General features: G+C 34.9%; 1 protein-coding gene across 1 annotated transcript in view; it reads left to right on the forward strand.

Moving 5' to 3' along the window:
- DCC (DCC netrin 1 receptor) overlaps window positions 1-26,038 on the forward strand; it is a gene marked incomplete at both ends in the record, with an annotated part of 1,188,726 nt that overhangs the window by 536,412 nt on the left and 626,276 nt on the right. Inside the window, 2 exons of the mRNA XM_079717018.1 lie at window positions 7,365-7,515; window positions 8,733-8,869. Of these exons, the coding sequence (XP_079573144.1) occupies window positions 7,365-7,515; window positions 8,733-8,869 (288 nt within the window). The remainder of the gene's footprint in view (window positions 1-7,364; window positions 7,516-8,732; window positions 8,870-26,038) is intronic.

A 26,038-nucleotide genomic window follows, 5' to 3' on the forward strand; every position in this document is an offset into this window, starting at 1 on the left:
GGATATCAAAGTACAGTATTTTCTGAGGGGTAAATGCTTCCATGATCATTTGAGTTTCAAGATGAATTAGCTGCTTTTTTTTTTTTTTCGGGACATCATTTTTACTTGAAAGGACAATCAGCAGGAAAACTGTAGCTATTCAGACTTGAGTACTAGTTAGACATTTTTTCAAAAATGAACGAAGCGAGTCAATCAGTGCAAGGAAAATAGTATTTGCTCCCAAGGATGAAGTTTATGCTTTTAAGACGAAATTAGAAATTTGGAAATCTTGTATCTGCCACGGGGATCTTGACAGCTTTGCAATATTAAAAGGCCTTTCTGATGGGATTGGTGGTGATAGTAACAAATGAGATTTTGTGATACTGTATAATGAAATGTGTCAACATTTGGAAGATATGTCCCATTCAGTATACCATTCCAAATGACCATTGATTGATGTGACTAAATCAAGCATGGGCAAAAAATATTTTCAAAATGCAAGATAGACCAATGGATTTTTATATAACATAACACAAAATGTTTATTGATATGGTGTCAGATTTCACGTTACAACTAACTTTCAGGAAACTACTTATTGAGTTTTGGTGCAGTCTTAAAAGATAAAATCTACAATTCTCTGAAAAGGCTATTAAAAATACACCTCCCTTTTCCAACTACATATCTATTTGAGGTCAGATTATTTTCATGTAATTCATCCAAATCAGCATATCAGAACAAAGTGAATGCAGAAAGTGACACAGTCTAGTTATTTTCCTTTAAGACACATTAAACATGTACAGAAATAAAAGGTACCACTAATAATTTTATTTTGGAAAGTATAGTTATTTATTTTAAATACTACTTTTGGTGAGGTGTGAATATTTAATAAAAATATTTTAATCTCTGTTTTGATTTTTAATATGGTAACTATTTATAGCTATAACCGACATAAACAAAAGCTCTTTGGGTGCCTCAATAATTTGTAAGAATATAAATGGTTCCTGAGACCAAACAGGTTGAAATCCACTGTTTACATTATTATTCATTTTCCTGATGATTGTAGGTCCGTCCTCTCTAACTCAGATAATAGATTAAGCCAAAGTAGGCCAAATTTACTATTTAAAAAGTTAGGAAGGAAGGAGAAAGGGAGGAAAGGAGAAAAGGAGGAAGGAAAAAAGGAAGAAAAGCATAAGTAAAAGCAGCATGTTGCCATAAGGTGTTGCTAGAATTTAATGCGATCTGTGTATGTCAACGATCTGCATCACTGTAATGACTGCTTTCTCTTTATGTACCACCCTCTTCGTCTGTGAGGAGGATTAGGTGTACCTCTACTAGCATGACAATGAGATCAGATCAGAGAATCAGGCTAACATTTACCTCCCAACAGGAAAAAGCTAAACTGGGTTTTAGTCCAAGCAAATCATGACTGCTTATAATCCATTTAGAAAACATAGTTGTGACAGTGTGTGCATTCACTTCCGTGACCATCATATGAAAGAGGTCTGCTTTTGAAATTTTTAATATAAAAATTTACATTAGGGCTTCCCTGGTGGCGCAGTGGTTGAGAGTCCGCCTGCCGATGCAGGGGACACGGGTTCGTGCCCCGGTCTGAGAAGATCCCACATGCCGCGGAGCGTCTGGGCCCGTGAGCCTTGGCCACTGGGCCTGTGCATCCGGAGCCTGTGCTCCGCAATGGGAGAGGCCACAACAGTGAGAGGCCCACGTACTGCAAAAAAAAAAAAAAAAAAAAAAAAAAAAAAAAAAAAAAAAAAAATTTACATTAGAAAAAAAATCATTTTTTTCTAGTTTGATTTTAAAGCTATTGCCAAATATGTTTTCTAGAATCCACCCTTGCATATCCCTCCAGTCTTTTAATTGTAAAACATATTACACATGCATAAAAGTATATGAAGCATATGTCAGTTTGAAGAATAAAAATAAAATGACCATTTATGTACCTATCACAAATTTATGAAATAGAACATTTCAGACTGGTATTATATGCCATTTCCTTGATGAAATCATGTTTATTATTTTACTGGATTTTTTTCATATTCGTATTAGCTGAGTAACTCCATTTGGTTCTGAATAATCAGTGGCCATGTGGCAAGAACAACAATTATTTTTATGAATAATTACTAATTCCATCACAGTTCAATTAAAATCAATTTAGTCAACAAAAGTCATGACCTAGAATCTTAAGTTCACTCCCCCCAGGGCTTTTTCATCTCTGTTATTATGGAGCCTGGAGGGAGAATTTTCATTTGCTCTTCAATATTTGCCTTGTGTTTTAGTCATTAGCTTTTATAATTTCTTTGTTTCTTGTGTAATTTCCATCCACTTTGCAACACCAGAGTTTAAAATAACTCTTTACTCTAAAAAAATATATGTTCTTATTAAAAAAATTTAGAAAACACAGAAAAATCCAAAGATGGAAATAAAAACTACCCACAATTTTATCATACAAATGTAACCTTGGCAATAGTATCTCTGTCCTCCCCATTTTAAAACTTAAATACATTTTCTTGATGTTCTTCTAAAAAGAAAAAATCACATTTTAATGGAGAAAAATAAGGGATACATCAAGATTAATCATGTTTCTTTAAATATCCAGAATCACCCTAATAGTGGAAAAAAACAGAAACCAAAAGTCAAACTAAAAATAACAACAACCAAAAAGGTTACTTGGTATTTTAAATATTTTAAATAACTAGGATGGATTTGTTTTGTTTTCATTCATGTGTATATTTCAGTTATCTATTGCTGTATAACAAACCACTCCAAAATGTAGTGACTTAAATTTTTATCTTTTATAGTTCTGCAGTTTATCTCAGCTGTTCCTCTGTTGGTTTCACTTTGATTCACTCAGGCATATTTGACCAAGGTGGGAGTGTTAAGATGGCCTCACTATCATGTCTGTCAGTTGGTGCTGGTTTTGGCTGGGAAACTCAGTCATCCTCCATATGCCTTCTCATCCTCCAGTTGGCTAGACCAACATGGTCATTTCATAAAGACCCATGGCAGAAACTTGTATGGCCTCTTGAAGCCTTGTGTCCAGAACTCATCAGTATAATTCCCAACACAATCTATTGGTCAAAACAAGACACGGGGCCAGGCCAGATTTAAATCATAGAGAAGTGGACCCTCAGCTCTGGACTGAAGGAGCTCAAACAATTTGTGATCATATTGAATCTGTCACAATGTTGTGAAACATATGAACTATTTACTATTAAAGACCATTTCCATTAGCTTTGGGGGGGAACTTCCATAATATTAGAATTTATTAGATTGGATAATTACAGAGAAATATCTTTGGAGAAATGGAACCAGATTTCTCTGCCAAAAGCTGACATTTCCATATGTATGATCAGTGTGACACATATGATCAGGTTCCAATGTCTATGGAGGAGCAAAGATAATAAATGTAACTGAAATGGACCAGGTTGAGATTGAAGTAATCTAGAATATATATGCTCTGTCTAAAAATAGCAGATGCTTCTTTCCTGGCACTGAGCCCAGTGATGCCCGAACTATTAATATTTTAAGATAAAGACAAAATCCCATCATTTTGTGTATATCAATAAGCTGATTCTAAAATTTAAGTGGAAAGACAAGAGAATCAGAATAGTGAATACGATACTAAAGAAGAAAGTCAGAGGATTCACACTGTCTGATGGTAACTCATGAAAAAGCTGCAATAGTCAAGATATTGTTATATTGTCAAAATAATAGGGAAATAGATCAATGGAACAATCAGAGCTCTCAGAAATAGACCCACAGAAATATAGTCAACCAATCTAGACACAGGCCTTATACCTTTCATAAAAAAAACCCCACGAAACCTCCAATTGGATGATAGACTTAAACATAAGGCACAGAAGTATTAAGAAAAAACTTATAAAATACAGGAAAAAATCTAGGTGATCTTAGGTTTGACAATGAACTTTTAGATACATTGCCTATAAAATAATGCATGAAAGTTGGACTTCGTGAAAATTAGTACTTCTTGCTCCGTAAAAGATAATGTTATGAGAATAAGTTGGACTTTGTGAAAATTAGTACTTTCTTCTCTGTAAAAGACTACGCTAAGAGAGTAACAAGCCACAGACTGAGAAAGTAGTTGCAAAGTACACATTTGGATAAAGGACTTGTATCCAAAATATACAACAAATGCTTGAATTTCAACAGTAAGAAAACAAACCAATTTAAAAAATTGGCAAAAGATCTTAACAGACACCTAAGCAAGATATATAGATAGAAACTAAGCATATGAAATGTGCTCAATGTCTTATGTCATTGGGGAATTGCAAGTTAAAACAACTATAAGATTCAACTGAATATCTATTAATATGGCTAAAATAAAAAAACATGACCATAGTAAATGCTTATGAGGATGAGCAACAGGAACACTCATGCATTGCTGATAGGAATGTAAAATTGCAGAACCACTTTGGAAGAGAGCTGGGGAGTTTCTTAGAAAGGTAAACATAGTTTTACCATATAATCTAGTAATCATGCTCCAAGGTATTTACTGACTTAAGTTGTAAAGTTCTGTCTAGAAAAAAATCTGCACGTGGACATTTATAGCAGATTGTTCATAGCTACCAAACCTGGAAGCAATCAAGGTATCTTTCAATAGGTGAATGAATAAAGAAACTTTGGTACAATAGAAAAATATCCAGCAATAAAAATAAATAAGCTAGCAAACTACAAAAACACATGGAGGAACCCCAAATGCATAATTGCTAGGTGAAAGAAATCAATCTGAAAAGTCTATATACTATTTAATTCCAACTATATGATATTCAGGAAAAGGCTTTACTATAGGAATAGTAAAACCACCTGTGATTGCCTGCAGTTTGAGATGTAGGTGGTGGGGAAGAGGTGAATAAGTGAAGCTCAGGGGATTTTTTTTAAGGTGGTGGAACTATTCTATATGCTACAGTAATATTAAACATATGATGTTATGCATTGACAAAATCCATAGAACTAGACAACACAAAGAGTGAACCTTAAGGTACACTATGGACTTGAGTTAATAATAATGTATCAGTATCACTTTATTCATTGTAACAAATGTACCACACTAATGTAGGGTGTTAATAGTAGGAGAAGCTGAATGCCAGGGATGGGGAAACTAGTATGTGGGAACTCTGTACTATTTGTTCATCTTTTGTAAATTAAAATAAAATATAAAAATGTTTTTTAAAAAAAATAACCATTTTGTGTTACATGATTTTCTGACAAAAGAAAATATAATTGAGTTCAAATTTTGGCTCTTCCATGGATGAATAAGTAGTATTACACATAGGTCCCAGGCAAATTTTCTTATAGCTAGAAGATAAAATTATATAGGTTTTATTTGATGTTTTCTATAATAACGTAGTATTATACAGTATATGTAGCTGAAACATTTGATGAATAGGCCTCCATTATAAAGATAGCTATTTATTAATGCACATTTTATGAACCTGTCCATTTCAGGGATTTTATTTTTTTTAATTTATTTTATTGAAGTATAGTTGATTAACATGGTTAATTTCTGCTATAGAGCAAAGTGATTCAGTTATACATATATATACATTATTTTTCATATTTTTTCCATTATGGTTTATCACAGGATGTTGAATATAGTCCCCTGTACTATACAGCAGGACTTGTTGTTTATCCATTCTATATATAATAGTTTGCATCTGCTAACCCCAAACTCCCAATCCATCCCTCCCACTTGGCAACCAGAAATCTGTTCTGTATGTCTGTGAGTCTGTTTCTGTTTTCTAGATAAGTTCATTTGTATCATATTTTAGATTCTACATATAAGTGATATCATATGATATTTGTCTTTATCTGCCTGACTTACTTCACTTAGTATGATAATCTCTAGGTCCATCCATGTTGCTGCAATGGCATTATTTCATTCTACTTTACAGCTGAGTAGTATTCTATTGTATATATGTACGACATCTTCTTTATCCATTCATCTGTCAATGGAAATTTAGGTTGTTTTCCATGCCTTGGCTATTGTGAATAGTGCTGCTGTAAACACAGGGGTGCATGTATCTTTTTGAATTATACTTTTGTCTGGATGTGTGCCCAGGAGTGAGATTGCTGGATCATATGATAATTCTATTTTTAGTTTTTTGAGGAACCTCCTTATTGTTTTCCATAGTGGCTGCACCAGTTTACATTCCCACCAACAATGCAGGATGGTTCCCTTTTCTCCACATCAGGGATTTCATTTCTAAGCAACATTTTCCTTCAAAACATTTTCATTTGATTTGAAAAGTCACTTTCAGGAAGGATTATTGAACAAACTGGCAGCAATTTTGAAAAATTTTGAGACACTTTATCTACAATATTGGTTTAATAAAGATTAACACATTTTGAAAATTCTTTCAATGTTTCATTGTGAACAATATTTATTTTTGTTGCTCTTATCAACCAGAAACAGATGTGACCAGACTGAGAAAGTGTGAATTTCTCTTTCTTCACACAGAGTATTTTAGATGACAATTACTCTCCCAACTATTAACTGGAGAACTGGAATTCTTTTATTCATCTGTGATCAACCTGTGTGGACTTGGGTCCAACCAAGGAAGATTAACAGCAATGTTAAAACATGTCCCAGGTCTCCTCCCACCTCTCTTCCTCTCTGATCACCCACGCCCCCCAGTAGGACCTAGTTAGATTTAACCTCCTTTGGCATTTCTTCAGCCACCCCAGTCCTGGTTTTGAAGATTTCTTTGCCTCATTTTCTTTGCTTCAAGATTGCTTTGAGTTTGCAAAATGAAAGATTATATGCTAATTCCATTTAACGCATTAAGTTGAAAACAGCCTAAATTAAACCTTCATAACTTATTGTTTATAACTTATTGTTATAAAAAAAACAAACTTTTTGTTATAAAAAAAAGAAACTTGCATTTTGAGAACAACAGATTTTTAACACAATTCTAACATGTTTTTCTAATCTTACTTCCAAAGCCACAGAAGCAATAAACAAAGCAGAAGGAGGTGGAATAGATATTAGTGGCAGGCACACTGAAAATATCAAAAAGGTATTGATACTGTCTTGTTTTTTGATGACAATAAGTCAACAAGGCCTGTAGCCCACACGAGTGACTTGTAGTCTCAGGCTTTTTCTCTTTGCCTTATACCATGATGTCAACAACAGATAAGACTATTCTAATATCCTAATCCTAGAAACTAGGCATGGAAAAACTTCTAGGAGTCTATTTTATAAGTTTCATTGGCATCTTTCCATGTGTCTTTCCTTCCTCTTCATCACAGTGTCTTGTTAGGAAAAAAAAAAAAAAACAGTTCCAGATATATCATTTTTCTTCGCAATATTTTTCATAAAAGATGTGACCCTGTGTTTTTTTCCACAGACCCAGGACTGCATAGGCAACTGTATTTTCTGCAAAGACCATCAAATGTAGTAGCCATTGAAGGAAAAAATGCTATCCTGGAGTGTTGTGTTTCTGGCTATCCTCCCCCAAGTTTTACCTGGCTACGAGGAGAAGAAGTCATCCAACTCAGGTATTATAAATTTAGGACTTTTGTGAGGTATATGTTACTATTTATCTTTCTCTAATTTGATGTAAGTACTTAGTAATACTAGGGTTTTTGATAATAATTGAATATTCTTTCCACATTCCTTGGCATTAGACAGTATATAAAAGACACATACCCACTGGGATAAAGGAATGGGGAACAGAGTCAGAATCCATGAGATCAATTCTAAAAGGAAATTTAGAAAGTCAGTGTTGCTCTTGAGATGATCCTAACCACAGAGGCTTCAGCAAAGATACTTCGGAGGATCTCATCCTGAAGAAGTGGTGTAGAGAGTGAAATACTTCTTAAGAAACCGACTTTCTGCATTCGGATGTATAGCATGCCATGATAGGGTCTGTGCAATTTTTTTTTTTTTTTTTTAGCTCTGATTATATCTCTCACCATCCCAGCTATAACAGATATTCAAGGTAAGACAGAAGAATTTGGCTGGCTTTAAATTACTGGACATTAATATTAAGGCATACTTAGAAAGTAAACTCTTAATAGAATGGAATACTGAGTCAGAAACATTTTGATGAGAATGGATTAGATTTCACTTAAGAAATTAATTTCATTGATTTTGAGATCTGGTGTTCTAAATAGAACATTTATATTCTATGGTAAGATAGGTTCATAGGCAATAAGTTTATCTTTAAGTTTCATCTACCTTAAGTATTTATTTATATAACAACAATACATGGTATGGTATCACAATACTTCTGAGAATACTGAAATATGCAATAAATCCAGTTGGAGCTTCAGCATGTGAAGATGTGTTCTCTGAATATGGTCAGGCATGCACAGTGCACTATGACGTGTGACTTTGTACATGGTTTACTAAATTGGATGTCAGGACATAGGACATGGACTTCCACTGTGGGTAATTACTTCTCTGGACCAGCGGTTCTCAAATCCAAAGTGAGCCAGATTATCTTTAAGTTTCTTTTCAGTACTAACATTAGTTCCAAGTTTAATCTACTTCATTTCTTTGATCACAGCCCACAGTATTCCAAAGGGAGTGGTTTACCTTGAAGGGATTTTTGAACATAAGTGCAGTGTTATCAAGCTCCCATGAAATAGAGTTTTTTTCTCCAGTTTTATAAATTGAGCTTTTGTGGAGTTCAGTTAAACCTTTGAATACCTTGCCTGATGTAGATATATGTAAATCTACTCTCTAATGTGATATGTCTTGTGTCTTACAGGTCCAAAAAGTATTCTTTATTGGGTGGAAGCAACTTGCTTATCTCCAATGTGACAGATGATGACAGTGGAACTTACACCTGTGTTGTCACATATAAGAATGAGAATATTAGTGCCTCTGCAGAGCTCACAGTCCTGGGTAAGTTAACGGCTTGAGATGAGTTTACATCATACCCTTCAAAATATATCACCGTGATGCCATAAATGCTTATCACCAAATTGCTTCCTATGTTTATTAGTGTGAAATTGCAAAGCCCCGACACTCCACACATATGCGTGCTCTACATTGATTAGTTGCACAGAGGTTAAACGTAGTATTTGAATACTTGCTCATTGATTAAAATCCAGATAGATCACTCTTAGTCTAATTATCCCCATTACATAAGTGAAACTTACCAAAAATTACCATCTAACAAAAGGGGTAAATAAAATTGTGTAAAAACATAGGTACTTGAGTAGAAAAGTTAAATGTCATTTGAGATGACAGGGTTTCTGACATTAAACTCAGATACGTTGGTAAAATTGTTCAGTTAATATGGAAATGCTATAGATGTTATGTTGAAAGTGAACCATTAAAATGAAATACATCTAAAGAAAACCTGCATAGCAAGAATCTAATTTAAATAAATGTAAGTTCATTAAATTGAGATAGGTAGGGTCACTGTGTTATCACTGCAAGTAAATAATTCTTATATGTGGTAGCTCCTCAAACAAAATGTTTTATTATGCACCAGGTTTCTTTTAGCCAGTTTCATTTGAATCATGTAGTTTAGAGAAAGTGCCTTAACATTTGAATTTCAATTGATTTTTTCTGTAACAACACCAAAAACTTGTTTATCGGTCTTTGAATTTTTTCCTCTGGAATAAATCTTTTTACCATTTAAAGAATCCAGGTAAAATCATAGGCTTCTTAAGAAGTTATTCAGTAGGAATGAAAAGGTGTGGTATACTGATTATACCTGCTAACCTATATCATAATATTATTATGCTATCCATTTTGCTTTAAAGTTTGCATTTTGCTTTAAAGTTTATTCAGAAACTGCTTTCATCTGCACACAGGGTAATAACATATACGATTAGTGAGGCAATGGAGTTGTTTGTTCTTTGATCAAACTGTAAATATTAAACTAAGAATAGGCAAAGGACTCTAATTATTTGGTTTTAGAGGTAGCATTATTCTAACTAAAATATCAGCTAACTTTAAAATGGCAACAATTTAATTTACTCTTATTTTAATGGAATTTTTTTTTGAAACAAAGAACTTTCACATTTGTAACATCAAAGTACAGTAACAGAACAGCTACCATAGAAATAACCTTGTAATGTGTATTACTGATTGATTGTAAGGCAGATGTGGTTATGGAATGAGCTAGAATTTGTGGTGATCAGAGCTAAACCTCTAACTGCAAATGCCTGAGGTCTAATTTTATACCAAATTAATGCACATATTGAGACATATAATACTTCATTGATATCTAAGTCAAATGTATATAAATACTGATTTCTGAGGATAAACTAGCCAAGAAATATGTGTATAGATGTACATATATGCACATATTTTGACATTCATGGCATCTTCCTCTGTGTTACTGTGCACGTATGTATGTTCTCCAGTCCTTGATTGTTGAGTATTATCTTGTTTCAAAATTTTATTTTTTAAAAAAGCGAACACTAATTTATCCTTATATATTTTTGTCATTTATTTGCTTATATCGTGAGGAAAATTATCAAAGAAAAGTTTATACTGTCACCAGCAGTGCAAGAGTTTGCCCCTCACAAGGGTGCTTTTTTCTATTATTTGCCTATCTAACAATTTTATAAAATTGAGTCTCTTTGTTCTAATTTGCATCCCTATAAAATTCAGATTATTTTTATAGTTTTACTGGATATTTGCATTTTATATTTTGTGACTTGCTATCAATCTTTTTTGATCTTCATAAATTTATTGAAATAGTTATCTTTATCTTGTTTATTTGCAGGAACTCTTTATATAGAAGAACAGTAATAATGCTCTATATGCTCTGTGTGTGTGTATTTTGTCGTTTTGGGTTTGGTTTGGCTTGGTTTTAAGTTTCATATAGGGTACCATGTCTTTCTCTTTATGGCTGCTGGATTTGTTGCCTTTAGACTTCCATTTTTATTCTAAATGCACCATTCTATTTCTAAAAATCTAGTTATAGATTACATGTTGAATATGTAAATTAGAGGCATTATTAAATTTTAAATATAGATAGAGCTGTGTTTGTATCTTGGTTTTCCCCCTTCCTTCCTTCCTTTCTTGAATCCTCTTGGTAACTGCGTATACATTTTAAGGATTTCCCACAGACTTAATATGACTTATAACTATTGTAGAAGGCATGGTTTAATTTAGGATGTGGTTGTGACACTGTTTTAACTATTCTGCCCAGGCTTTAAAATAAGTGTTGATATAGCAAAATCTTTGATACAGTCTTTGACTATCCTAATATAAGCTTAAGTTCATCCTGCAGGACTGAGTTCATATAGAAAATAGAATGTATTCCTTTTTTTAAGGAAAAAATACCTTCATTATCAGTGTTACTTAAATTTGGTTTTCGTCATTTTTAAGAATTTAAGTGTAATTTAAATTCTTCATAAGATAAAATTCCACAAGAAATCCAAGCTTGTGCTTTAGTCATGGATTTTATCAGACTCTTGTTTTGCCTTTTAACTCATGGTTCCTTCTTGCACTTAGATTGCCTTTGAGTGTGAACTGGCATGAACTAACAGACTGTTCAAGTAGGATATAATTATATATACAACAAGATAAAGAGAAATTCTGTGGTCTTCCTCAAGAGTTTCAGAGTTAATGTCCATTAAATATCATTTAAAGCATTTACATTCTAAAATGAAAATTGAAAGTTCCATAATATGTAAACCTATTGAAGAAATCTATATTAGATGAGATTAAGGACAACCTTGTCTGAAATAAATTAAATAAATGTATGGTTAATAATAACCAGTTATATAATGTTTCTGACCTATAAGAATAACCATCAGTACAGTATTGGTAGACCTCTTTTGAGTACATGCATTGCACTGGGTTCCAGAAAGGCTACACAAAGGTTTGAAGTCTGGCTTTGTGCCCTTGCAATATAGTTACAAATTCATAGTCAGGTACCTTCATGACTTCTGAGCAAGGTTATTTTCCATACTGAATGTAAACATGGGATCTGTGAAGCTGTGAAGAGTTGATAGTCTCTGCTTTCGTGAAAGATAGAGCCTAAACCCATGGTGACAGGAGAAATGTGGAGATGCGGATGCACAGGGAGGCTCTTTGAATACCGTTGCCAGCTTATGTTTTGTTTAAATCACTAAAGCCATGATTATTGTTTTAAACTCTAGTTTTTAACAAGGATCTAAAGAATGGTATTCTGTCAGTTCTTATTTTCAAAATGTCCAGATTTCTGGCTCAAGAGCTATAATCGCCGTTTCTGAACATAAATACATCCTTTTCTCCATCTACCCGTTACCCTCACGCACACCTCCTTGCACACACCAAGGCAACACTTAATAAGCATTGAGGAGATTTACCACTGCCTTAGGTCTCAATGGATTCATTGTCCAAAGCAATGCAGAAATGCATATGTTAAAAAGGTATTTGATCTTTAACCAATAAAGTGCTTGACCTTGGACAAAGCCTGTGCACCCTTGTCCATATGCACTCAGAAGGAGATGGGTGGAAAGTTCACTCTTCAGTAAAAGCCATTAGGTCTAACATCAATGAGAAAATGAAAGTATTTTTGAATTTTCCAGAAAAGATTCTAGAATTCCTTTTAAAGCAGTCTGTAGCAATACAAGCAATATGCTATTAAAAGTTGACCTTTGTGTGTAGGTTTTCTCAGTTATTTGCCTTATCAACTTTCTAGAGAAAGGTTGGCTAGAAGTGTCACAAGCTGGCTCTGTAGGACACAAATAATTCTACTGGGTCGGTCTTTTACACATAATTGAAAACTTGAAGCGAAACCTAAGAGTTCATATCTTCCACCCGACAAGTGGCACGCGTTACTTCATCTGGTGTTTGAGTTTATGCTTCTCCCAAGTAAACACATTTAAAAAGAAGTCCTTTGAGACAGGTATTACCCCTGCCTGAAACTCCTCCTTAAGGGGCTGGGATCCATGTGTCACCCTTTAGGAATGTGTTCAAAAGGGCTTTCTCTACTGACCTGAGCATATTCGCCTTACACAGATATGTTCTTTAAGCCTAATGGTGGTGGATTCAGAATATTAAATTATATTTCAAAATATATAATATATATACATGTATGTATACATATATACATATGTATATGTACATGCATACACATAATATACACATATATACACATATTCTCTATTTCTAAGAAAATTTCTCTTCAAAATCTAGTCCCATATTCTCTCAAATGCTTATAGTTATCTCAACCATTAAATAATGTATTGATTTTGCAAATAATTAGATCATAGACAAAGCTATTCAGAAAGTTTTAGAAAAACCATCTTAAACGTGAGTTGAGAGCAGATTAAGATACATGGGGGAAGTTAAAGACCCCTGTTTAAAAAATATAATTCTGTAATGTCGTGGGATAGAAAAGTCCACATTAGTAGCTCACTTTCTTCTGAAAATGCTATTGGACAATAAAAGAGATGGCTGGGTATATATAATGAGCCAACCAATTACAGTTTCTAGTCCCAGGTAGACAGCTGAGCCACAGTATTAGTAATAAAGTATCACCCAACTGTTGGGTGTCTCTTGTATACTCTTTCAAGTACTCTTTGGGCATAGAGAGACATATGACACAGATCCAGGCCTCAAAGAGTAGTTAGGTAAACAGACGAGAAGTAGGAAGAACTTCTTGACTTCTTTAGTCAAGAAGTTCTTTGACTAAAAAAGTCAAAGAACAGTTGGGAGAGAGAGAGGTGTGGGACCCTGAATAAAGAGTTCAACAAAGATGAAAGAATGGGAGTTGGGGCTAGGACATTGGGAGGAGAGGTGGAAGGAGAGCCTTCTGGGCAGGGGGAAGGAAGTGGGCAAAGGTTTAGAGATACGCAAGGGATTGAAGGGGGAGTGATTATGGGTACAAAGGGAATCTGATGGTGGAGTGGAAAAGTGGTATAGATCCTGACTATGTTGCTAATGTGGTTAGATTTTTGTCTTAAGGGTAATGGAAAGATATGGAAAGGCTTTTGAGTTGTGGCTTACCAACTTTTCATCTTGTTTAGTTATCTCTCTAATCCTCAGTCCCTTCTTTTGTAAAGAATGATAATTACTTCATTATAGGATTTGATGACTACTTGGGTATGAGAATTGGGAGAGAAGGGTTCCAGAATAGCAAGGCAGAGATTTGGGTGCTCCTGGAAATAAAGAAATGTAAGATGCTGTTCCAGCCCTCATGAGAAGCCTAGAGCATAGTTGCAAAGATTAAGCAAAAACAAACTAAAACAAAATGCCACAAATATTGAAACATCCCATGTATTCTCTTCATAACCAGTTTTCCTCATCTATAAAATGTCCATAGCCACAACTGGTCCCTGCATAATTCTCACAAATTGTGGAGGAATCATATAATGATGTCCTAACAATACACAGAGATAGTTTTTTTAGAAATTTAGAAATCTCTAAATTTAAATCTAAATTTAGATTTAGAAATATCTAGAAACATAGACAAAAAATTAGGTTTGTGGCACAAGGATGATATCCAAATTCATGAAGCATTTTATATTTTTTACTTTCCTCTGTGCCTCTGTGGCCAGCTAGTCATTCTTTCTTCCCAGCTAGATTGTGAGAAACTTAAAAACCGATGCTGTGTCTTTTTTGTCTTGGCCACTCAAACTCTTGGTTTGTTCTCAGGCTCATCTGAGTTTTAAATATATGAAATACAATTGAATGTGCATTGTACATAAATTATCTGACTTTCTATCAAAATATTTCATAAGCTCTCCATCGAGACTCTTGTTTTTTTCCTACACCACCGTTATGCACTGAACTGTTTCCCCCAAATTTATATGTTGAAGTTTTAATCCCCACTGTGACTGTATTTGGAGAGAGGACCTTTCAGTAGGTAATTAAGGTAAATGAAGTCATAAGGGTGGGGCCCTTATCCAACAGAAATGATGTCTTTATAAGAAGAGGAAGAGGAGATGGGGTGTGTTCAGGCTGGTATGGCAGTAGACCACCCTGTCCCTTCTAAACTCTGGAGATTTCCCACACTGCCTCCCTCCCGCCACCTTTTAGATGCTTCCTGACACCTGGTGTTTATTGAGTGCCCTCTGTGCCTGGTTCATTGCTGATTTCTGTGAGGCTTTATAAAAGGAGAATGAGAGTGGGTCCGGCCACAGCTGTAGTCTTCTGACCCTGGTCTCCAGTCTCAGCAGCCCTGGGTTTGAAGTGATTACAGGCTGCCTGTGCCCTGGTCATTGGTAATGTGGGCAGTGGAAACGTTGCAAGGGTTGCAGGTTTCAGGAGATCCATACTGGTCCCTTTCCAAATAGGACAGCCTTCAGTGACTGTGGCAGTGACCAAGTATGAGACAGTGGAGGGAGTCAGGCTGTCGTGCATTCGCTGCCTAAGACCTGAATCTGCCCCCCGCCATGACCCCAACACAACCCCTGTGGATGAGCATAAGGGTTTCCTGCCAGGTGGGCTGATCACATGCTGGAAAAAATTTTTTAAAGTAAAAAGAGGAAGCAATGTCAGATCACTCTCTCAGTGCACACACACAGAAGAGACCATGAGAGGACACAGAGAAAAGCCATCATCTGTAAGCTACAGAAACAGGTCTCACCAGCAACCAACCCTGCTGGCACCTTGATCTTAGACTTCCAGCCTCCAGAACTAAGAAAAAATAACTTTCTGTTGTCTAAGCCACACAGTCTGTGGTATTTTGTAATGTAAACCACAGACTAATACAACTACAAAAAGGGTGGTTGTTCTATGCATTAACCTGTTAATCTTGATCAGTTTTACAGAGACATAAGCTACAATGGAGAAGTATATTACTAACATTTCTTACATATTGTTAATATGGACAATCTTCAATTTCCAGGAGTGTTAAAAAAAAAAACTCCCTCTTACAATAGCAATTAATCAAAACCCATTTCTTCATTTATACAATTGATTATATGTAGTTCTACTATACTTATAAATTTAGTGTTTGCTTGTCTTATTTTTTCTTCAATATCATCTTTTTATTTAGTAATTTTGAAGTATAAGGTACCACTTTAGATCCTATCATATTAAATTATCTGACCAAATTTTAATACTATATATATATATTATTAAGTATGAAAAAACTGTGTTTGTTTTCTAAATCAACTCTTAGGTATGCTCTATAAATTCACTTTACTACAACAAGCATGTAAATGTTGACACACACCATCAACTCCCAGATATGTCTAGTAAGGAAAGGAAAGGAAGGAAGGAAACGTGATAATTAAAAATTGATATGGCTTTATTTTTTACACATGCTTTAGTTTTATAATTTTTTGTGAAACATAAGTATCATTTGCTGCTACTTTCCCAGCATGGATAGTTGGCCAAGCAGAAAATTAACCCATCCATTTGTTTGGAGAGTAAGTGGCACATTCACCTGCCATTAAGGTGTTCAATCACCTCCTTTATAAACTCGCTGGTGGATCACCCATGTTGGGTTTTAGGCTTATGTTCTTAGCCATGAATGGAAAACAGTTATCCTAAAATATATTAATTAATATAATATTTATTCTTTTATTACAATGTATAACTGTTTGAATGGAGTTCTTCTGAATTTACTGCTTCTGCCTAAGTAGCAGTCCTTAAATTTCATGTCTACCTATGATTGACCTTTATTAGCAGTGACACCCCTCTCACCCATATGCATTTAATGATCATAGTCATAAAAGCTGTGCCTTAGGTAAGTTTATATTGATTATCCTTCACAGGTAATTGCCAAATGGATCATACTGAAGTTAGTTAAGAGTTTTTCCATGTAGGGCTATGATCCCAAATGTAGGATACAAGTGCATAAAGTAAGGCAGAATTAAAATTTTAAAATTCATATATTAACTGTTTCTTCCCATCACTGTGTTGATTACTTATCATAATTACTTTCCTCACCTGAGATCACCACTGTCATGAGAGTATGCAAAAGTTCTATCCAAAATGATGTTTAGAAGATTCTGTGGAATGCATGTAGGTATTAGAAGAAGAAAAGTGGTAAACTCAGGCTGTTAGTAATAAAATTATTTGATTACGACTGCAGTTATACCCGGCTATGGAAATACTAGTTGGATTAGTGGTAGGATTTATTTATTTATTATACAGATACTCATGTGCAGGCCTACTATGTGGATCTCTACTCTCCTTCCCTCTTCCTTTGGAGAAAACAATTTGAACAGTGTTTTGCATTTATCCTTGAGATGATTATGATCTAATTTCTTTCTTTCTTGGACAGATAAGGAAGGAAGTAGAGGCCCCAGAGGGAAAGGCAAAGGCTATGTACTAATTCAGAGCATTAAAAAAGGCAATCTAAGACTATGATTTTAATTAGCCCTAACAATCTCAGCAAGGTGAAGTGACCATCTGTGGTTTAGAAGGAGAACTGCTGACAGTGGTAGAAAGCTGCCCCAAAGGGCATTTCATGCCAAAAGTTTCCTGAAGTACCAGAAGTACACATTATCCCAGAAGGAGTTTAACTCTGTGATAGGACTCGAACTAAATTAAACAGGAGTGTTTTAATTAAAGTTAGCAAGAGTTAGCATCAGTTGCGCTTGCCAATTTTTAAACACTAGGGAGGAAAGATGATATTTCCTTACATACTTTCTAATTTTTTTTCTGACTTATTATTTGATATATCTAGGTATACTCATTTCAGTAATTTTACATAGTTAGGTGTGGATTCATCTTTAGTATAACCTGGTATATCTGAGCAGGAAACTCCAGAGTATACCTAATATTCATGCACCTGAAATTCACACTATTAAGACCAACGGTCCCACTACCACTTGGTGGCACTGTACCTAAGGGCAAAAAGCACCAACTTGAGAACGCAAGTCTTAAAATGGTGGACTGTATTAAAGCATTTGGAGTTTCTATCTATACATTGGTTGATTCATTTATTCATTTGCTCAACAAATGTGTATTTAAAATACAGTAATTCTCTCACCTAATGCTTTAAAAAACAGCTTTATTGAACATCATACATTAAAATTCACATACTATACAATTTTGCTTTTAAAGTGTACAATTTAATGGTTTCAGTGTAATACAGATGTGTGTGACCCATCTGACCACAGCCAATTTTAGAACACTTTCATTACCTCATACTGTTTAGCTGTCATTCTCCTGTCCTCTTGTTCTCTCTTTCTCCCTGCCTTACCCACAGCCCTAGGCAACCACCAATCTACTGCCTCTGTAGATTTCCCCATTCTGGACATTTCATATGAACAAAATCATAGAATATGTTGTGTTTTGTGGCTGGTTTCTTTAACTTAGCATAATATTTTCAAGCTTCATCCTTGTGGTATACATCAGTACTCCATTCCTTCTATGGTCAAGTAATATTCCATTTGTATAGATATATCATGTTTTATTCATCCACTCATTAGTTGATGGACATTATCTCCACCTTTTGCCTATTATGAATAGTTCCATATAAACATTTGTGTACAAGTTTTTGTGTGAACCTATTTTTTTTAACATCTTTATTGGAGTGTCATTGCTTTAAAGTGTTGTGTTAGTTTCTGCTGTATAACAAAGTGAATCACCTATACCTATACATATATCCCCATATCCCCTCCCTCTTGTGTCTCCCTCCCACCCTCCCTATCCCACCCCGCTAGGTGATCACAAAGCACCAAGCTGACCTCCCTGTGTTATGCGGCTGCTTCCCACTAGCTATCTATTTTACAAAAAGAGTCATGTACCACAGTGTTCATTACAGCACTATTTACAATAGCCAGGACATGGAAGCAACCTAAGTGTCCGTTGACAGATGAATGGAAAAAGAAGATGTGGCACATGTATACAATGGAATATTACCCAGCCATAAAAAGAAACGAAACTGAGTTATTTATAGTGAAGTGGATGGACCTAGAGTCTGTCATACAGAGTGAAGTAAGTCAGAAAGAGAAAAACAAATACAGTATGCTAACACATATATACAGAATCTAAAAAAAAAAATGGTTCTGAAGAACCTAGGGGCAGGACAGGAATAAAGATGCAGATGTAGAGAATGGACTTGAGAACATGGGGAGGGGAAAGGGTAAGCTGGGACGAAGTGAGAGAGTGGCATGGACATGAACCTATGTTTTTAATTCTCTTGAGTATATGCCTAGAAGTGGAATTGCTGAGTTGTATGGTAACTCCATGTTTAATCATTTGAGTAACTACCGGTCTGTTTTCCAAAGCTACTATACTATTTTACATTCCCTCCAGCCATGTATGAGTCTTTCTATTTCTCTACATCCTCACCAACACTTGTTAATAGCTGACTTTTTTATTCTAGCCAGCCTAGTGAGTATTAGGTTGTTTCTCATTGTAGGTTTGATTTCAATTTCCCTGATGACTAATGATGTTGAGTATTTTTTCATGGGATTATTGGCCATTTGTATGTATTTTCTGAAGAAATGTCTATTCAGATCCTTTGCCCATTTTTAATTGGGTTATTGGTCTTTTATTATTGAGTTGTAGTGGCTTTTTATGGGCATATGTGTGTGGAGTGAAGTCTACCACCTTGATAGGAACAGGCTAAATGGAACGCCACAGAGGAACTTCTAGGGGCAATATGAGGTCATTGGCTACCTGGGTGGAAATGTTTGAGTTCACAAAGACTGTCTTTTCTTGCCTTGCTTTTCTCTTTAACTGACACTCTGTCATGCATGTGCACTGCTCTTGGATCATTAGATCTGACACAACCTGCACCCATGTGACAGCCTCCATCCTTCCCTGTGTTTCTATAACTTCTTGTTAATTTCATTATTAACACTTAATGCATTGGTCAGGCAGCTTGCATAGAAGTTTGTAATGTGAGTTGTAATTATGTATAACTCAGATTGGTTCCTCAAGGGGAGGGGTTGTATCTTAGTAATTTTCATGTCCCCAGTATCTTACATACTAGTTGGCATGGACTAAGCATTAAGAAATATGTAAGAAATGCATAGTTTTCTCTCTCAGAATTGAATTTGGATTTTCATCCTAAATGTTGAATATGTGGGGAAAAAAAAGTGTCTCAGTCATTTAGTCCTTCTTGTGACAAAAGAAAACCCACAAAAACAACAACAAGATTGTGCACAACCCTCAGATTCCAAGTCTTCTTTCTCATTTTATCTATATTCCTGTGGTTCCAAAAAGCTGTTCCAATGCATGATGTTTTAAGTGCACTATAATTAAGAAATGACAAAGTGTTCTAAATTGCAATTGAAATATTTTGGTAGTTACTCCTTGTGAAACACATTTGGGTTACAAGTTCAGTAGGAACAAAATGGACAAAGTTAAAGATGAAGCAACTGCGTCATCAAATGAGGCATCTCGTAAAGATGAAGGCTAAACATTCTTGTTCAGCAGTGTCCCCCCAACTGTCTTTTTATTATTAAGTATTCTAACAAAAATGAAAAACACAAAATAAGAAGTCCTCTGTGTTCCCTCAATTTAGGAAATGTTACATCAAACAAAGTTAAATTAAACAAGTACACACTGCAGGTGTTCTCAGAATCTCTAACAGGCTAATGTTTGGGAAATGGTATGTGCAATTAGCAAAGACTATAGAGTTAAAAGTCATTTTTTCCCTATGTTTGGAGGATGAAAGTGCTTTAGGTGAAGAATATCCTATTATCAGCAGTAAAGCTACACCAATTTAACTTATATGTAATTTCAACTTACTGTATATATTTCTGTGGAAACTGCCTACCCAATTAAAAGGGGATTTTTACCATGGTTAATGGGTGTGGTCATTTTTTTATTCTTGAAGTTCAGACCCATTACACATTTTGTAGGAAACAACATGACACCTTTTTAATCACAGCCCAGTGTTTCCCTTCTGCTAAGAAAAATGAGTGTGATATTTGTGAGTTTGCATCCATTTCTTCTTTAGAGGGCCAGCAAAGAAAATAATTAACCCTGGTGATTAAATTATACAATTCACTTTTCCCTTGGTGTGTTCTTAGTGACATTCAAAAAAATAGTTAGTGAATCCAACTGCTGAATTCTTGGTCATAACACTTTATCACCGATTTCCAGTGTATGAAAATAAAAGAAATTTCAAATGACTTGGGGGATTGTGTGTGTGTGTGTGTGATTCTTAAAGGATGTTTAGCCAGATAGAAGTAAGGATTGTGTATGTAATATTGTGTTTTTCTTTAGAATGATAATTTAAGCTGTAGAATACCTTGGGAATTAAGACTCCAGAGGGTCACTGTGTAGATATATGCAGGAAGGGAGAAAGAGAGGAGGGGCATTTTCCTTCTTTGATTTTTAGAACAATAATAAAATCATAAGAAATGGCCTCAGAAGAAGATATCAGTGAGTGAGTTTTTCTGTTCCCCACCTCTTGACTTCCTTCCATGTAAACAGCAGAGCAAATTTGTTTTCATTTCCACTGTAAACTGCTTGGTGTTCTTCTTTTTGGCTGAATGCTTTAAGGGACATTTCATGCTTATCAGCATCTCCCCTAAAATCAGGAGCATCTGTTTGGTTGTGAATCTAGTCTTTCATTTTAGCCACACCTTCTCCTTCCACCATCTTGCTCTTCTCTCTACTCCTCCAGTCTACTCCAGTTTATATTGTACTGAGGGTGTTAAGTGGGTGAGCAGCCGAGAGCACATCATTTGATCTGTGCATGGTCTGTGTGATGGACCAATGGCACCTCATCTGCAGAGCTGGTATGAAGTTTAGACTAAGTGAAATGACACATGTTCAGTGCAGCTCCAGGGCAGTGCCTGGAATGGAACAGATATTTGATAAGTGGCATCGTTATCGTTATTAACAACAGGTACCTGCCCATTAACATGCATTCTGCTTGATTACTCAAACTCAGAATAGGGAGTCTCATTTAGATCTTATAAATTGGACAGGTCTTACCATTTCCTGGCATTTCAAGGAAAATCCAGGAGAAAGAAACTGTGCTAAAGAAGCATTCTAGAGGTGACTCTAAGAATAGTAGAACTTAGGGCAGTAAAATTTACCTTAAAATACAGGATCACTGAACCAAAGTTTAGAAGTAGGGATTCATGAGAGGAGATGAGTGAGTTATGCTGCTTTGGGTGGGCTCTGTAGTCTAGTGATTTGGACATGAACCAGGGTCTAGTACATATGAAGCATTAAATAAATATTAGCTATTATTATTTTAAAAAATAATTTGAGCTAAAAGTATTATAGGCTTTCTTGAGGGAGCTTAAGAAGTGTACTACCATTATTTACAATTTACCAAAGACTATGAAAATGTCAGCATTGTAAATTATTAAGAAAATCCCCTAGAAAATAAATATTCACAATTAAATTAGCTTTGGATAATAGGGAATATTTATCATTCACATATATAATACATATGAAAACTTTCAAAATAAGTAAATAGAGTTTGGTTTAATGAATATATTCTCAGTGTTGCAGTACATTATTAAACCCAGTCACGAGTTTTGGGCCCTCTTTTCTTTATACCTTATTTACATGACATTATTTACATTAAATCTATACTAGTTCAACCTCCAGGGTGTATTTCAAATCTACCCACTTTTCTCCATCCTGCCTTCCCTCACCTTAAATAAATCCAACTACTCTCACCTGTTACCTGGACCAGACCTATAACCTCCTAAGTCTCTTTCAGTCTTGCCTTACTATAACCCATTCTCTCTCAGAATGATTTCAGCAGTTTAATCAGAACACAGAGTGTCCCTTCTTAGAAATTAAAACACTCACGGTCCTTGCATTTTTTTTAAGACTAAACTAAAAACTCCTTACCACATCTTACCAACTGCTGTGGGATTTAGCTTGTGTCAACTTTGCTAATTTCATCACATCCTATCTCTATTCATTGGGCTCCAATACAAGCCTCCTGCCTGTTCCTTGAACAAACCAATTTCTATTCGCAAAACATTTTGGAGCAGCTTCCCATGTCTGGAATTCTCTTCCCTCCGCTCTTAATGTGGCTAACTCCTCACCGAGATCATATCCCAAATGCCACCCTCTTTTGGAGTTTATCCTTGTCCGTTCTGCCTAAATCAGCCTCTCTCAGATACTCTGTTCCACCATCCTGTTATTTTTCCCTTTGTAGTACTTATTACAATCTGTTATTATTTATGTCCTCATTCACTGTTCCTATCTTCACCAGAGTAGAATCCTTTTCTGTTTTGTTCACTATTATATCCGCAGAAACTAATCAGTCAGTCAGCCAATCTGTTGAATTAGTGATACATTGCCATCACCATCGGCATTGATGTTCTCATAACTCACATTTATTGGGCACACATTATGTGCCAGACATTGTGCAAAGTGCTGTGTTTTCTCATTTAATAGGCTCAAAATCTATATATTCTTATTTCCATCTTTAATCTCCACTTTAATTGAGGCTCATCATCATCAGCATTGTCATCACTGTCACCATCATCATCATCATTTTAGGAAGCAGAATTAGAGTTGGTGTTGTTTGCCTTTCTCAGACAGTGGTCAGAGAAAGGAATAGGGCCCTTAGATGTAGGAAAGTCCATCAAGACAACCCAAATGAGCTGGTCAGACAGGTGGATCATCAAGTGGGGGCTTGTGGTAAACAAAAAACAGACAGAAATCTTAGAAGCTGTGTAATTCTCAAAGTGTGGTCTCCAGGCCAGCAGCATGGGCATCACTTGTGAACCTGTTAGAAATGCAGAGTTGTTGTTCATGCCCTTGCCTGCTGAATCAGATCTCTAGAGATGGGGCCAAGAAACTGTCTCAATAAGGCTTCCAAGTGATTCATAACCACTGCTTTAAGAAAAGGAAGACCAATCTGGCAGGTGGCAAAAGAAATGGGATATTAACAAGAGTAAGGCAAGGCATTCACATTCAAAAACCAGAACAAACAAAAGTAGCATTGACAGGCCATGTGCAAAGACACAGACCTGTTATCAAAGTTGGAGTATAGGGAGGGGCTTGGACGTAAGGAAGAAGAGTCAAGGTAGAGAACAGGGTGGGATACTGTAGGATTAGACAGTATCTACACAGACTTAATCTTCTCACTTGTAGTACTTGCTCAAGTTCTTGAAATTCCCCTCTGATACACAGGATTAGCATCAGAGCATGAGGTTGGACTAAGCCAAAAATAGAGAGAAAAAAAAAAAAAAGCCTATCTACTGGAAGAGTGTGGGTCTAGGGAGGAAGATGGGCTATGATGACTGCACTGAAACAGATCTGTAAGTTTGCAGATGACTCTGAAACTGTTCCAACTTGTGAGATGGATGTTTCCTGCAAAAACACTTTGCACATGCTGTGTGAATAGACAAAATAATAGAGGATAAATTTCAGCTATGGCAAGTGTAAGGTAATGTATCTTGGGGAAATGTAATCCAAACTATGCTGGTAAAATGAATTACTCTCTCTTCTATTACTTTTGTCTGGAAAAACAATAAAAAAAATCTGAATCTATTCCTTGAAGATAGTCCAGTGTAGAGTGGCAGTTCAAAAGGTCAACCAAATGCCAAAGATAACCATGATAAAATTGAAGAAAACAGGATTATATAATTTTGTTAAATCTTTGAAGAGAGCTAATAATGTTTCAGTACGTGGAGTAGAATCCATGGTTTTATTCAGTACATTCCATTAAAGCCATAAAACAGAAAAGCCTGGAAGGTTAACAGAAATGATGAAAGGAAAAAAACAGTAAGACCAGATGAGAAATTTTCAGTTCAGAAAAATGATGGGTGAGAAGGGATACAATCAAATTCATGTCCATGAAGGATATTAGTAAGTGGAGCATGGTCATGTTCAACAAACTCAACAATACTATACGTAGGAGAATGCTCTTGAAGCTTGAAGGTAATTTTAGGACCGAAAACAGAAAAGAAAAGGAAAAGTATGAGACTTCTTTTCATACCTGGTGGTACATTTATTGATGTTTTTCCCCACACGTGAGTTCATAAATTAAAAAGATAATAAGGAATATAAATAATTGGAAGATGAGATTTAAAATGGTTTGTAAAAGGAACACTCTAGATCATTCTGGATATTTCCTTAACATTTAAAAAAAGACATTATTTGGAGATATATTCAAATTCATGCATTCTCATGAAAAACAGAGTCCAGGAATTGATGACTGATGCAGCGTAATGGTTTTTAAATATCCTTTAATATATATGTATGTATACGTGCACAAATACACACTCCTATTCACACAAGTATGCATACACATATATAAGTTTATATTTGCTCTCCTTTAAAATAAAATTTTATGAAAGAAACGTGTTCATTAACTATAAGTACATTTAAAAATACAGACTAGTATGCAAATAGTAAACAGTAGTACAAATACTATACAAATAGTACAAATAGTATACAAATAGCATACTAGTATACTATTAACATTTTACTATACAATTTTCTCTATATGGTTACAATTTGTACTTTCTTCTGAGTTTTAAAAGTATTTACTGCCTCTAAAATTTTGTCACTATGTAGATTGTTGATTTAAGATAGGCAGTTTTAAACATAATAACATGAAAATACTAATATTCTGTGAAATTCAGTTTACAAGAATACAGGATTTTTGCTATATATTTCAAAATGAGGTGGACTTTGGTTTTAGTATTCAAGTTTATTACACTCATGAAGTTAAGTAGTTTTATAATTTACATTATTTCTGTAAATACATTTTATTTCTAACATCTTTTATGTTTTAATACTATTTTGTTTAGTATGTAAAGACTGTCTTAAGTATGTCTTAGTAGCACATAGGTGTCTCCTTTTTTTGTTCATATCTACCCAACTTGAAATACTTTGCCTTTTCCAAGGAGGGTTTCACTTGTTCATATTTATTGTCACACACTATTTAAATTATTATCATGAGATATTTGAAAAAACAGAGTCTGAGTTTAAATATTGGTGTTGTTTACTAGCTATATTATGAAGTTGTATGAAGGTTTAAATTAGATAGTGGACTTAAAACACTTAGTATATTGTCTGGCACAGAGTAAGCATTCAAATTATTATTTTTGTTGTGATTATTTCCTCTGCCTTATTTTATACCTCTGGCTTTTATTTTAATACCATTTTGGTGTTTTCTTTGTTTATATCTTCTGTATAGATTGTTTTTTTTTTTTAGTTTTAATTTTTAGAGTAACTAGGAAGGTAGAAACACTTACAGATTTTATAGACAGT

The sequence above is a fragment of the Hyperoodon ampullatus genome (genome assembly GCF_949752795.1).
Source record: "Hyperoodon ampullatus genome assembly, chromosome: 13".
NCBI lineage: Eukaryota > Metazoa > Chordata > Mammalia > Artiodactyla > Ziphiidae > Hyperoodon > Hyperoodon ampullatus.